The sequence below is a fragment of the Watersipora subatra genome, chromosome 1 (assembly GCF_963576615.1).
Source record: "Watersipora subatra chromosome 1, tzWatSuba1.1, whole genome shotgun sequence".
NCBI classification, from domain to species: Eukaryota; Metazoa; Bryozoa; class Gymnolaemata; order Cheilostomatida; family Watersiporidae; genus Watersipora; species Watersipora subatra.
In genome coordinates this window covers 54,939,462-54,955,270 of record NC_088708.1, presented here as the reverse complement: position 1 = coordinate 54,955,270, position 15,809 = coordinate 54,939,462, and the positions used below count along the sequence as shown (strand labels likewise).

The following is a 15,809-nucleotide window of genomic DNA, read 5'->3' as shown; positions in this document are numbered from 1 at the left end:
CTTTGAGTACCGGCACAACATCTTGCTGGTTGATGAGTAGGCAGTAAATCTATCATCTATCTTATCTTAAAATATCCTGCGACCGTCAATTTCAACCCCTATTCTTAAGAGTAGCTATGCATTGTGGGAACACTGATTAATTGAGCCATCCAATTACTGAAAACTTGACACAAGCGTTGAATAGTAAAAAGTTGTCCTCTCTCAAATGTACATCTTTTTAGCTGTTTAGCGAAATTTATCAAACAATACAAATGATTTTTTGTGATCATACTAAAATGAAGTCCAATCTGTTTCCAAGATGATTTTAGACAGTCGGTGATTCTATATGTTATGAAAATAAACAGCATTTGGAGTTCTACCGGTATCTGATGACATAAGCAGTTTTTAGAACTGTTAGCGTGTAGGTGTACAGACGACACTCTACTAGGTTATAAAGTAGTTCACCAGCTGGTGAATCTCACACAATTTGTCTCATAAAGTTTCTGCTTCTCTTGCTGCTAGAGCACTTACTCTTACTGACATGGCGCGACAGGTGCTCCTCTTGGTGGGCTTGTGAGTAGTTTTTATCTTTTGGTTTATCTGACTACCTCTACACTGCTGAAGTTGATTTTAAATAGTACAAAGGACACTCGTGTTAGACTATATCAATAAAAGTAATATCAAACACAAAAATATTTATTGCACTCTACTACATTAATTTTAATAAGTGTTTTTATGTTAAAACATACCTTTTAAAGTACATTTTGGTTAATTTTCTATGGTACATGATTGTTACGTGCATCCAGAATAATCCTTGAGATCTAGGTCAACAATCTAGGTCAACACATGTACTAGTTCTTAAGGTTGTATTGATATCTTGATTTGGCAGCATTATTAAGCTGTGGTGTTGCTTTACCAAGTATTATTAAATGAGTTTTTGTCACTGTTGTTTACGTGTTTCTTCAATAGCAACCTCCTTAATCATTTTAACAACGACAAATTAAATAAGCTATATTAGCATGCTAAATAAAACAATTGCTTAGCTTATAACACACTATAGTGCAGTCTACAAAATGCATGAGATTAAACGTAGAGCTTTTGTAAAACTAAAGGAAGACAGATTTCTTTTAGAATATTTTTTATATGGCACTATATTGTACTCTTTATATGCATGCACAGAAGATTGAGCAGAAATACGCATTACCGCTTTCGTAAAAGAAATACAAAAAGTGATCGTGCAAAAGCGTTTTTAAGCGGGAATTATTTTAGATCTTGCCAGTTGATAGCACACGCAACGGGTTCTCACTTTTAGCGACAATCATCAATCTGATTATTTAGATGCCTGGCAGCAAGTGGTTCTGCCCAACAGCTGAATGCATCAAGATATGCTTCCGGAGATGAAACATGGAATGGTAGAACATTGAGGCTGGTGGTAGATGATGAATTTAACAGTGGACTCAGCACTGGTATTTGGGAACACGAGGTGTCTCTCTGGGGTGGCGGAGTGAGTATCTATAGATCACACACTAGCTGTCTCACTCATTTGATGGACATGTGCACTCAATAGATCTACATGTACACTCAATAGATGGACATGTACACTCAATATATGTACATGTACACTAAGTATATAGACATGTACATTCAATAGATCTACATGTACACTCAATAGATGTACATGTACACTCAATAGATCTGCATGTACACTCAATAGATCTACATGTACACTCAATATATATACAAGTAAAATAAGTAGATAGACATGTGCACTCAGTAAATGTAGTTGTACATGTACATTCACAAGATGTGCATATACACTCAATAGATGTAGATGTACACTCATTAATACTATATCATATAGATAGGCAATGTCATCAAATGTTATCCTTGTATTAAGACATAGTTGTTCATATACTAAATTGCAATATATTACTTGTTCAATTTTTTCTGTAATACTTAATAATGTGTTGCTGCAACATGTAAAATGCCTTTTAATGTTTTTAAGTAATATAATAAAGTTATGTGTTAAGAAATAATTTAATATACAATAACTGCACAATACAATACGCAATAATATAGTATATAGTACAATCCGCAGGTACAAAAACAATAACTCCAAGTATAATTTCAATTTGATTATAATATTTAAATTCATATTGTATTACACTAACACATAATATGATCTCTTATGTATTGGTGTATAAATCTTCATTATTTTATGTTATATTATGGTATTTTAGTATATTGTAATGTAATATGTTATAACCTAGTTAGTTGCAAAAGATTTTATAGTATATATTGCATCATATTATTATTAAACCTGATTATTAAGCATTATCTTCTATTATGTACAACCATCATATTTACTCTATTGACTGATAACTTTATTGTATTTTAATAAACACTCAAGACACGACTGGAATATATCATATAATTCTACATGTTGCAGTGGACTAGCCATTGAGGTATTTCATAGGATATTATATCATGTCATGCTGCATATACATCATGTTATGTTATACCATGTTATTCTCGCTTGTATTACACACTGCAGTATATTTTTGCGCACATAATTTGGATTTTATAGTATTCTTTAACTATGATATTTACTCTATCGGCTGTTAACCCTATTGAGGTTTGATAAACACTGTCAAGACATCACTGAAATATATCATATAATTCTCCATCTCATAGAATTGGGAGTTCCAGGCTTATACTAACCTGCCACAAAACAGTTTCACAAGAAATGGAGCCCTTTTCCTTAAACCAGTAAGTTTAGTTCCTTGTTTCATTTATTTCATGTGATACCATTTTCTGTTAAACTTTCTGCTGACTTCATGCTGTACATGTTTATGTAGGGTAACAGCAAGAGACACACTCCAATTAATAATTACATATTATGTATTAACAATAAAATAATAATGTGGTTATAATGAATAACAGTAAAACTTCAAGTTAGTTTGTAGACAAAAAGATCATATTTGATGGCTTACATTGTTATACCTTTCAGTAAAATACTTTCTACTTTTAGACCATGACGACAGATAAATACGGAGCAAACTTTCTAACTACTGGTAGATGGGATGTCAAGCGTAAGTGTGCTGTTATTATACTGAAGCTGGTGATGAGGATCAGTATATTTAAATATGAGAATATGTCTAAAATAGACACTGAAGATCAAATATGGATAAAAATAATTTAATTCAGATCTGAAATGACTCAGTCTTTTTAGCTAGTAAATTAGTGCAGGAAGTGTTGAGGCTTGACAAGAGTTTTCATACATTGCTTTATTATTTTATACAGAAATGTACGGAACGTGTACCATGAGCGCTGTCTATGGCTGTTTGAGAGAAGGAAAGTATGGATACCTAAACCCGATCTTGTCAGCAAAACTGCGATCTCGCAAGGGCATCCGCTATGGCAAGGTGGAGGTTGTAGCCAAAATGCCAAGAGGAGATTGGCTCTGGCCAGGTGAGAAGCGCTAGCCCCTCATCACATTTATGCCTATGATATTTTAAGCTTATTTGTAGGTAAAGCCCTTTTAAAAATTCCTATATCATTCACTCATGTTTTATAAACGGGTTGGTAATAAACAGGTGCCGCCTTCTATAAACAACTATAAACAAATTTGAAGATTCTATTATCCAGATAATTAAAATTAGAACCAGCTAATCTTATATAACATTTTGGCATCTTGTTTCTTAAACTTCTTAGTTAGGTAAATCATTTACTAAGGGTTCATAGGTGTGCATTATCTAGATAATATCATGGATGTATATAAATGACTACAATTCTGACTTACACTTTCTTATTCAGGTAATAAAAAGTATTGTTTTCAGTTAATTTATTACCACTTCACTTAGTAGGAATAAAGCTTGTAAAGAATGTAAGATGTAACATCACTCAGGTACTTCTCGTTCTCAAGCATGACTTACTCTGTTAAATAGATGTAGTTGAAAATTATATAAGCTATTGTGCTGATAACTCCCAGTGCTTCGAGTCGTGCCCAGACACAGCTTGGTATCAAACTAAGCAATACCTTATTATGAACTAAATCAAGAATGAGTGAATGAGCTAACAGCCTTTCTTATTAACTTCATACTATGGAAGTATTAAATAACTTGAATATGTTTTATTCTTTAGTATCATAACAAACCACTTATTGTATAATTTATACTAGTATACTGGCGGTCCACACGCCGTGAGAGATCGTCATGTGTAATAACTATCTACATTATCCATCGAGCGCGCATACAGTAGCATGCTTGGCTAGGAAGCTAAATATCTGGATTTGATTTCTGTGTGGTGCAATTCTTTTTGCTAACGCTCTTAGCAAGGTTTCGGATGGACATGGCTCTTATTATAGTAAATACTAGATGAATGTCTGGTGATGCTCGAGTAAAAAGAAAAGTTTTTGCACAAAAATATTTTATTTAACACTAGCTGAATGGTCAGCATTGCTCGGGTAATAAAATCTGTCCGTACAGAAAATCTATTTTTATTTAACATAATAACAGTCCCTATTCTAACTTTCAAGCTTCATATCATTAAAAAAGTGTTTTGTGCAGTTTAAATAAATTAAGAGAAAAATAAAAGAACTGTAAAGGTGCTTAAATGTAAATATGAAATAATTAGCAAGTAATGGCTAAATAAACTTTTTTTGCTATGATTACAATGAAAAATGATTTGGTAATGAATGATACCGTTAATACAAACTAAGAAAACGAAAGAATCCTGAAATAGTTGAATTAATAATAACAATTAGTGCATAGAAGTTTGTGTAAAAAAGTTTTACTGTCGCAGCAGGAGCTATTCATCAAAACTTTGAATACAACAATACTGGCGCCCCTTGATACTGGTACAAACGTAAAAATGAAATATCGACCGGTCTTTGTCTGGTACTTTGTCTGATTGAATGGAAAGAGAATGTAGAGGAGATTTCTTGTCAAGATAATTCAATTATTCTTATTCTTTATTATAATCAAAAGTACAAATTTAGTCGTTGAACCTTAGGAAAAACTGAAAATAGAATGTAACGGCACATGTAAAATTGGAACAGCACATTTAAAAGTTTTAAAAAAAAACCAAACGCCAAAAGTAATACAATAGACCCTCGCCATATGATTTTAATTTGTTTCAGTGTTGGCATCGTAAGGCGAAAATGTCATATAGAGTGGTATAGGAACCCATAGTAATTATCTAATGCAAACACTCTCTGCTAAAAATCATCAAAATTTTATATACGCTCTGTACATATTTAAAATTAGCAATGAAACAATATGTTAGCTTTAATAACTATAGTTAACAACAGTAACTTTAGTGTATTTAGTGGTTACGATCTGCAATAAAATGTAATATTACAATGTACTACGTGCAGTACATACCGTGGAGAGTTTTTACTTTCGAGACGGACTTATAACATAAATTTTGAATTTAACTTAAATGGCTTTGGCTTACTAAACACACACTTAAAGCTAAGTTATAGTATGTATTTTAGTAAACTAAACTTCAACTTTGTCATAGGCTAAAATTTTATCACTTATCTGTTTTCGGTTTTGTTTTTGCTATAACTTATAACGAATAACGGTGAACTGAGATAGCAAGCATCGTATGTTTTTCAGAGGTTGTGGTAGAGGTTGCAACAAATAATATATCAGTATTTTTGTTATTTCACTGTAATCAGTACACCTACTGCTAAATTTTAATTTCAAGATCAATTTTTGTTGATATCGTATGGCAGAGAAAGTCGAAAAAACTTTGTTTTAGTATGGCAAGGACAAAAAAAACATCGTGTTCCATATTGTAAGGCAAAAAAATCTTATTACAAGGGCATCATAACTTAAAAAACACACTGTATTAATTAGTAATATAAGGTTCACATTTAGTGCACATTTAGCGTGTGTAATTGTGAAAAGGATATACAGTAAGGGATAAAAGCGGTGGGTGGGATAAGAATGGCTTATGCTTGTGGTTATTTTAGCAGACTTGTGATTTGAATGTCGTGAGTTCCAACCCATTATAAAGGTGGTTTCTTGTCATTAAAACTTTATCGTTATAACTGGACAGACGAATGACAGATGACAGACAAAGACTAAGATTTATATATGTAGATACGGTAAAAGTTGGCGAATGTGATGTCAAACAAAGTAACTTTTTTTACTTCATTTTTATCAGTGACTCTGCTGAGATAGTTTGACAGAGCCAAACCGTATTCGAAAATTGCTAATAAGGCTAGGAAGCTGAGTAGTAATAAACCTGATTAATTATAACTGCCCTCTGCACACTCTCTCCCATGACCTTTGCAAATTATTGGCTATTGAATGAGCAGAGTTGCCCTCTCCTTAAATATCTGGCTCGCCAAAGCTGTCTTTTATATTATGGCTTGTGATAGAGCTAGATAGTTGGTCGTTGAAGCAACTCTTGTCAGATAGAATAACAGCTATATGCCACAACAGTAATGTGTGCCACAAAGCTATGTTTACCATCAGAGTCGTTATCTTTTTGCAAAAGTATAGACAACTCTGGTCATTTGAGAGAGAGAAGCATATTTGAGCATGCAGTTTATGTTTTTTTTGTAATAGTATCATTTACTAACATGTTATCCGAACGAATCAACTTTTTTAATGTTTTTTTAAAGTTAAATGTTAAACACTCTCTGTTGCAACTTTCTTGCAGCAATTTGGATGCTGCCAAATTATGCAAGCCGAAATGGAGAAGGAAAGTATGGTGGTTGGCCGAGGTCAGGAGAGATCGACATTATGGAGGCTAGAGGAAACAGACACTATGGCAATCTGGGAATTGAATATATGGGCAGCACCCTTCACTGGGGAACCTCGAGTGGTACCAACCGATACTCCATGACATCGTCTCACAAAAAAGTAGCCAGCCAAACCTTGGCTGATGGCTATCATAGATACACACTCTACTGGGATGAAAATGGAATGGAGTAAGAAACCATCTGTGTTAAAAAATTTGTTATTCTCATTTATATTGTGATTATCATTATAATCATAAGCAAACTAATTTGTTTTTAGCTTTTATCTAGACAGTGATCACGTCGCGCGATTTGCCACTCCGAGCCAAGGCTTCTTCAGATGGGGTAACCTTCCAGGAGGCAGCATCTGGCCAAATAAAAATGGACCGTTTGATGCCGAGGTATAACTTATCATGACAGTTATTTTAAATTAGTATGAGTCAGATTTAGAGTGATATAACATATAGAAAGACTGTGCTTTAAGGAAAAGAAGCCATTTGTCATTGATGAGCATTGAAGCGCTATTAATAACTTAGAGCCAAAGCTAGTTACTATCCCTGTGTTTCCATACTATATAACGCAACTGCTTAATATAGATGACCTCGGCTGACGCATGCACACCCTTACCGTTTCAACAATTTGGAGTTGCACTACTTACGTAGATCTTTTCAAAATTTGCCATGTATCCCTTAAAAACAAAACTCATTAAAGTAGACTGGTTTTCTCACGACGAATGCTTTGGCACAAATTTAGTGAAACAAATTGGCGTCCAATGAATTCGGATTTTACCGTTTCTATGATTCAGGGTAGAAGCAACTTCAACCCACTCAAAACATAGAAACACAATATAAGTAAAAATAAAAATTATTATTGTTTTTTATATCAACAAGAATGCAGACTGGTATTGTAGACTGGTTTTCTCACGGCGAATGCTTTGGCACAAGTTAAGTGAAACAAAATGGCGTCCAATGAATTCGGATTTTACCGTTTCTATGATTCAGAGTCATACCTGCCAACTCTCACACATTGGGCGTGAGACTCACGCAATCACCCCAAAGAAAAAATGGAAATGCGTGAGATTTTTGCCATAATTTCCACAATTTTATATATACTATCATTGATACATCAATTGCCCCAAAACCAAATCTCACGCATTGCCCCACTCTTGGGTTGGCAGGCCTGTTCAGAGTAGAAGCAACTCCGACCCACTCAAAACATAGAAACACAATATAAGTCAAAATATAAATTATTATTGTCTTTTATATCAACGAGAATGTATTTAATTTAATTAAAGTAAAACGCCGTGAATGAAAACTTTAAAAAATGACCAGAAGCATACTACGAGGAAGTAAAATTGCTTTGAATGATCAACGATTTAAGGCAGAAATGCATTTCTGCTAAGTTAGCCTCTGAAAAGCTTTTTATATTAAATTTTTGATTTAGTTTTATATACATACTATGAAAAATGTTACATTTGAGTTTTCTAGAATTACATGGATATGTTTATAACTTGTATTTTTATAAGTAAACATCAATAAAATGATGTTTTTTGTTATATGCCAAAACAAAAACTAAAAATTAAACATTGTTAAACTTAATGTATATATAAATAATTTACATGTATATATGCGGCAAGTTTTACATATTATGAAAAGTTGTTCTCTCTTGGATATGCATGCGCGTTAGCTCAGTAACTCAGTAGCTATATCTAATGGAGTTTATTAATTTCAGTTCTACTTGATCATGAACGTCGCTGTTGGTGGAACAGCTGGATACTTCCCTGACGGTGTGTCAAATTCTGGTGGTCAAAAACCATGGTCTAATTCAGACACAAATGCTCCAGAAAAGTTTTGGAAAGCACGATATCAGTGGCAGCCAACTTGGCAGGGAGACGATGCCGCCATGCAGGTTGACAGCGTAAAAATGTGGCAGCTGCAGTAATAGGCTAGAAAAATGGCCTAGGGAAACTACTATGAATATATTTGTAAAATTCATTGAAATAAATACATTATTACAAAAATAAATAAATAAAAAGACTAAAATATGTTATTGTTAAAGAATATTGCTCATTTAATGCACTTATGACTAGAATGCAGTGAGCTCAGATTTTTAGAAGCTATGTGGTAAAAGTGGCATGCCTAGCAGGTGCTCTAAAAGCTTTCCAATACATCTATTGAAGGCCTTCTTCGGTGTCCATTGTTGTTATTTCTGTCTGGCATTTGTTTCCGTGAACTAGATGTAAGAGCTATGCTTGAGAAATTTAACTTTTTCTCTTCCACTGCTGGAGTGTTGCTACAGCGTCTCGTACTGATCGCCTTTTGCGTGAGTCTAGGAGACTCAACTGGAGTTGAGGTGATATAACAATCTTGGCTTGGCACCACATCTGGTCGGTTATTTGTTGAAATTGCTAATTTTTCGCTAGATGATACCAAATCAGATGGTACGCTGGTATGTTGGAAGGAATTGTGATCTGTTGAAATGTGAATAAGCAAGCAGTTTTCATCGGGGTCAATAACCAGATGCAAGTTGTTGAGAATTTGGTTGCTTTGTACATTTTCTGGTAAACTATCTAGAGTCACAAGAAGGTCTGTACAGTTGGCTGGATACGGCATCAGTCCAGCTGAGTGTTTCAACGCTAACTGTAGTGTCAGATCTTTATTACCAGCGAAAGTAAAATATGTAAAATTTGATCTGACACAGACTCCTGGTTGCACGAAGAGATTTTTGTAAAAACTTACCATTTCAACATGATTGTATGTTGCTATGGTAAACCTTAATATCTGCTTGCCAAAGTGTGTGGTACTGACTGTAAAAAGTGGTAAATCAGGAACGAGCTCATAAAATTCCTGTCTGGCATGAATACGGTTGGTTGACTGGCTGGTTGTGTTGACCTCCATTAAATGATGAAACTTCCATGGGGATCTTGCAAACATCTGTGGAGCCATTTCTAATTTCGACATTTGTAAGTCTTTGTCCAGAAGAAATAGCGTAACAGATATTGAGGGTGTCAGCATCATATCAGGTTTGACCTTTGACATGCGTTGCTGCTTCAGGTCACCTTTGTCTGTCTACAAGTATCAAATGTTTTAATTATAATCAATTGTAGAAAACCATTTTATGCTTAACTTTTTTCATATCACCATTATTTGCAGATTGTAATTAAAACACTGTGGTTCTTAACCTGGGTTCGATCGAATCCTCAGGGTGCGGTTGGTTAGTCTTAGAGGTTTGTTAGAGGTCTCTCAAAAAGGGCAGCAGAAGTCACACTGATTTGTAAGGTCATGTCTTTATAAAAAGATATGTAATTTGTTGCGCGCTCATGCATTGTAATGGTTTTATTCTGTCATGTTTGGTGGTGATAATGCACAGCTCAATTTGCACACCAGTAAAACATATACCCATGTCTTGAATATGAAAAATCATAGTCTATTTTTCAATAAAGAATGTTTCAGTGAAAGCGCATATGAAACTGGTGGGATTCAGTATGTCTAACAAGGTTAGTAGACGCCATCTTAACTAGATATAACATTCAACAGATAGAATTATCGATATGTTTATGTATACAGGCCCTAACAGGGTGATTAAAACTTTGTACTATCAATGGTGGCTTAACACAACAATCAGCCACATTATTTGTATAATCAATAAAAAGTGTGCACGGTTACAGTGGCTACATACCATGAACTATTAAATTCCACATAGTGTTGACATGGTGAGAGATTACCGCAGATGTAAGAAAGACCCATGCTGAGTTTTTAAAGTAGCGTATTGTTTTTCGAAAACTTTATCATCAGTTGAACAACCATTACACAATTCTTTATCAAAGAAACTAAATATTTAAACATTTACGTTTGTGCATATATTTTCACTCTTGAAGGAAACAAATCTGCTATTGATCATGAGTGAAATGCAAATGAAAAGGGACTCTCTTGCAAATATGTATAATGGAGTCAAATTTCTACGCAATGTGAATCAACTCTTTTGGTTAGTCACGTTTGAAGATCAACATGTTTTTGTTAGAAGCAGTGTGTCATAAATACGTCACATATGCCTAGGTGCTTCTTAGTGGTTAAATAAATGACACCTTTTGTAGGTGTCCTTCAACCTCACAACTATGCAAGGTTTCTGTTCCGATGAGCACTTTTTCACTTCCATCATGATATCACCTGAGGAAGTATTTTCTAAAAGCTTGTTTGTTTTGACTTAAGGTACACTACACCTTATAGAAATGTTGAAATTATAATTTTGTAGTTTTAAGGATTATTGAGTTTTTAGGTGGGAAACTGGTTGTGGGAGGAACCTGTCGTGAGAGGAAATAGTAGTTAGAGGAACTGGTATATGAGAGAAACTGGTCGTGAGAAGATTCTGTCAGAGGCAGAACTGGCTGAGAAGTACTGGCTGTGAGAGGAGCTGGCCATGAGAAGTTTGATTTGACCAATCAGGGTTATGGAGACTGTGATTCCTAGGTTCATGTTATAATATTGTTAATGATAAATATATTCAGTTATTCCTATTTTCAAACGCTTGTATCTATTTTTGATTGAATCAGACTTAGTAGATTAAGTAAAAGAAAGACTTATCTGAATATAATCTACTTACAATTTTTCTCAACGTGTAAAAATAAACTTTTTGTGATCAAGTGAAATACACTTAGTACCCAGTAACCACCTGATGAGAGCAGATCTATGTCTGCTTGAAACATTTTTGTAGTGATTGATTAACAGCTAAATGCTTTTTTATATTTTATATTATAATAGTATATATATTAAGTATATATATTATATTTTAGGGTCTGCTAGTCTCTACCGACTGAGCTTAATTTGGTTGCAGTCATTAAGTAGTTTTGGTGCGGTAGGTAAGATAAAAAATCTACCAAGTCATCTATAAAAGTCAGATGAAGGCCAGATAAAGGCCAGACAAAGGCCAGATAAATATCACATTAAGATCAGATTTGCATGCTTCAATGATCCTTTTATTCTGGTTCTCATCAATGTCAGTGTAAGAGATTAATGACAGGAATGGTATGGAGAAGTTGTAGAAAACTGTTGTAGGCAACCTTATCAATAGAATCACAAAATCTTATAGTTACTAGTCACTATGTTTCCATGATGCGCAGTGCTTCGGAGTTGCGCTATCTCCGAATCATGGAAACGACGTCTTCGCACTGAAATCACTGCGCACTGATCAGTGCGAAGCCAGTGCAAATTCGCAGCAAGGAAACAGCGACTGCGCAGTGACTGCGCATAGCTCTCATGCCGTGGAGACGGATTCTTCAAGGGCCATAAACTAGTACAAAGGTTGTCCTGCTAATCTGGTTTTTTTCTATTCTTCCGATCTTCTTTCACCTAAATTGAATACTTACTTTAATATATTACTTAAAAATACTTATTAAAAATTTATTACTTTGTAAAAAGTGTGTTAAGGTTTGTAAAACCTTGTGAATGTGTATTGTAAATAAAAGTATAATGACGACAAAATCATAAAAAGACCGTTTATGACGTTCGGTATCCGTGATCGATTCTATTTCTCCATCAGGCGATTCGATTTATACAACTTCTCTTCTCTGGCTAATTTGCTAAAAACCACTGCGTAGCATGGAAACGTACAATCCCCTCGACTTCGGACGGTGCTGCTTCACAGTACTGCGCACCATGGAAACATAGTGAATGAGTCCTTCTAGCTTATTTTGCATTTATCAAAACAGAATACCCTTAGAGAAAGAGAACCCGATATGTACTGTACCTACCTGTCCAAGTGAATGAATCTGTGATTTATCTTTGGTTACATGCAGGGGTGCTGTCGCGTCTTCTGCATCAATACATAATTGTTTGAGAACATCTTGAACAGCTTTACGCCGACTCTCTGATAAGTATAAGTGTAAAGCTATGGAGGGCGAGTCTCTCTCCTTATCCATGAATACAGCTACATGCTTCCATCCAAGACATCAATTTTTTCTGAAGAGACAGCATAATCAAAATAATACCCAATGATGATGTGAAGGTATTAGGACTTGCAGGCCTAGACAGCAAACAGAAATAAATGCCATTATGTTACCTATTTGTTGGCAGCGTAATTCTATAATTTGCTTACAATGCTCAGCGTCATACTGCCAAGCTTAGTACCACATAAATCTGTTCCTTCCATTTTAAAGCATATCAATTAAAGCTGTTTGGTGAGCTGTCACAATAGAATTGTGCCAATTTCATAGAGTTAACCAAAAAACGACATAATTTTTGTTATAAGAACAACATCAAACACTAAACATGTACCATTAGCAGATTGAGGCGATAACTATTAATTGATAAAAACTTGAGAAAGGTCACAAAAAATGTTTTTTCTACAGTTTGAACATGTTGGTAGTTCAAGCAATTGATGTTGCCACTAAACTGTCACACCAGTGCTGCATTTACTGCAAAGTGACAAAAGTATATAGTTAAGTTAACTTTGTGAAAATGAAACATTGATTAGGGAGGTCTAAGTCTCTTAGGAAATGCTGCCATAAGTGGTTTACATTCTGATGGTTGACAATGCCCTCAGGCGAAATGAGTGCTAGCTGCTAAAAGCGTACATGAGGCTTGCTAATTATTCCATGTAAAATCACAAACAAAGAATAAAATACCAAGGGAAAACAATGCTCATTAATATTATAACACCACTACAATGTAATAGCATTTATTATGACTGAACGTATATTGAACTCCATATGTGCGGGCGCCAGTGCACTCTGTGACGGGCTTTATCGAGAGCGACCTGAGGAAAATAACTATTACACCCTGTACATGTATAAATAATATGATGATCATGTATATATAACATGATGTGCATGTATATATAACATGATGTACCTATGTTTATCACACGATGTACATGTATATATTACATGGTGTACATGTATATATATATATATATATATATATATATATATATATATATATATATATATATATATATATATATACATATATATATATATATATATACATATATATATATATATATATGTATATATATATATATATATATGTATATATATATATATGTATATATATATATATATATGAACATATATATATATATATATATATATATATTTATATATATATCTCATGGTGTACATATATATAACTTGTTATAAATGTATATATAACATAATGATCACGTATATATAACATGATGTATATACATGTATATACAATACGCTGTACATGTATATATACATGTATACACATGTATATATAAAACACGCTGTGCATGTATATATAACACGCTGTACATGTATATATCTTTGGTTTTTACTATAATAAACCAGACCAATACAAAAATATTTAGACAATTTTAGCATTTTGTGTGACTTTGTCTTTTTTATATATGGTTTTGACACAAAATACATATATTTTATGTATCATGAAAAGGTAAGTTACTTTACCCTCTGTGCAATAATACAATCTTATACCTTAAACTGAAAAACTGAAACCATTTATTTATAACAACTTCAGCCTTATTTTAAAGTAACTGCATTTTTACAATCCTTTAAATGCTTTGCAGCCACCACCTACCTTGCTTAGTCATGCATTCAAAGTGAAAGAAAATATTAATTATATTTGTATTACGAAGTGTTTAGTGATAAGCGTAAGGCATGTGTTGACAGTTGCTTGGTAATATTGCCTAATCAGCAAACAAGCATCAAAGTGCTGATAAGTCTCAATAGAAAAGTAAACAGCTTGGATTTCATTGCTGCCATTTACGACAGCAGCCTTTTCAAGGACTCTTCAGTTCTAATTAGCATGGTAAAATGCGTGATTATAAGCACTGCTGTCAGGGTGGCCATTGTTGTTCACTAGCTAGGGTATTGAATCTCACATAAGATAAGTAAGTACATGCCATGTGTTAATCACAAACGCTTGGTGAGGGCAAACTCATTGCATAGTTGGGCAGCAAACAACTCCTTTGCTGCCAAAACTTACAGGCGAGTTTAAAGAGGATTTAGACAAAAGGTTACAGAGAAAGACGATTTGTGTCTGGTAAGAAACTTTCAAAAAGAGGAGGAAAAAAAAGAGTACCAACTAGTACAGTCATTTTATATATGCAGATGTTAGTTATGAGTTTTTTGAAAATGCAACAGCAAAGTAGCATGTTTAAATAAAATCTGAGAGTATGATGTAAAAGACTGCAGTGAGTTTAGCTGTTTGATGGATCTTAGCAAACAGCTGTGCAGTGAGTATTGCAATGTTCGAACGTGAGGAAACAACTCTGTAACTACTAGAAATATATCTAAAAACTTGTTTTTTCAATTATTTAAAATTTTCACATCATTAAAAAAAGGCCATGAAGTTAGTTGCTGCTTAATTTACATTAATATCTAAATACACGCGTGTAACTGCAGACACAGCTGAGCCCCTGAAGAGCAAGAGATGATAAACCTTAAAAGGTTTTGCTGCTATTACATGTAGTGTTAAAGCGAAATACATAGCAACCATTAGCTATGCTATGGTATACATCTTACAATTTGCAGATGGCTATATTCTTTACTCTGCAGCATTCAAAAGTAAAGACAATGATTCCTCCTTCACATAGATTACTCGATTGTAGTTTGAATGATAGCCACTCTGGAGTCGTATTTCACTTTGTACAAAGTTTATCAGATCAAACCTGAATACCGCGTGGGCACTGGTGATATGAAGGTATGCAAGAATTACTTGATGAAACTCCACCGTCTTTAGGTTAAAAGCTGTAGCAATACCTTTTTTAAAAAGTTTGCATTTAGGGGAAGGCTATACACTCTATAAGTACCATTATTTTTCCTAAATATTTATGAATACCTATGTATGTATTTGCATTAATTTTCATAATAAAATCCTTTATTTTATGTGCCTTGCTCATCAAGCTTCTAATAAAATTTATGAACCATAAAAATTACTAAAATTATAAAATGGAACATAAGGAGCTAAAATTAAACTTTCCAGAATTCGCAAGCTGTTTGAGAATATATAGATAGTCAGATGTTGGCTTAGTAAGTTCTGTTATTGCTCCATCTGAGCATAGAAGCCAGCACTTGGTATTGAAACATGGATTTTAA

At 33.9% G+C, this 15,809-nt stretch overlaps 1 protein-coding gene across 1 annotated transcript; it reads left to right on the top strand.

Annotated features, from left to right (window-relative positions):
* Window positions 1–1,338: 1,338 nt before the first annotated feature.
* LOC137386102 (beta-1,3-glucan-binding protein-like) lies at window positions 1,339–8,689 on the top strand. The gene is made up of 7 exons (XM_068072784.1): window positions 1,339–1,483; window positions 2,674–2,748; window positions 3,011–3,071; window positions 3,283–3,450; window positions 6,655–6,925; window positions 7,014–7,134; window positions 8,465–8,689. The coding sequence occupies exons 3-7, from the start codon at window positions 3,014–3,016 to the stop codon at window positions 8,672–8,674; spliced, it is 828 nt and encodes a 275-aa protein (XP_067928885.1). The 5' UTR covers window positions 1,339–1,483; window positions 2,674–2,748; window positions 3,011–3,013; the 3' UTR covers window positions 8,675–8,689.
* Window positions 8,690–15,809: the final 7,120 nt, after the last annotated feature.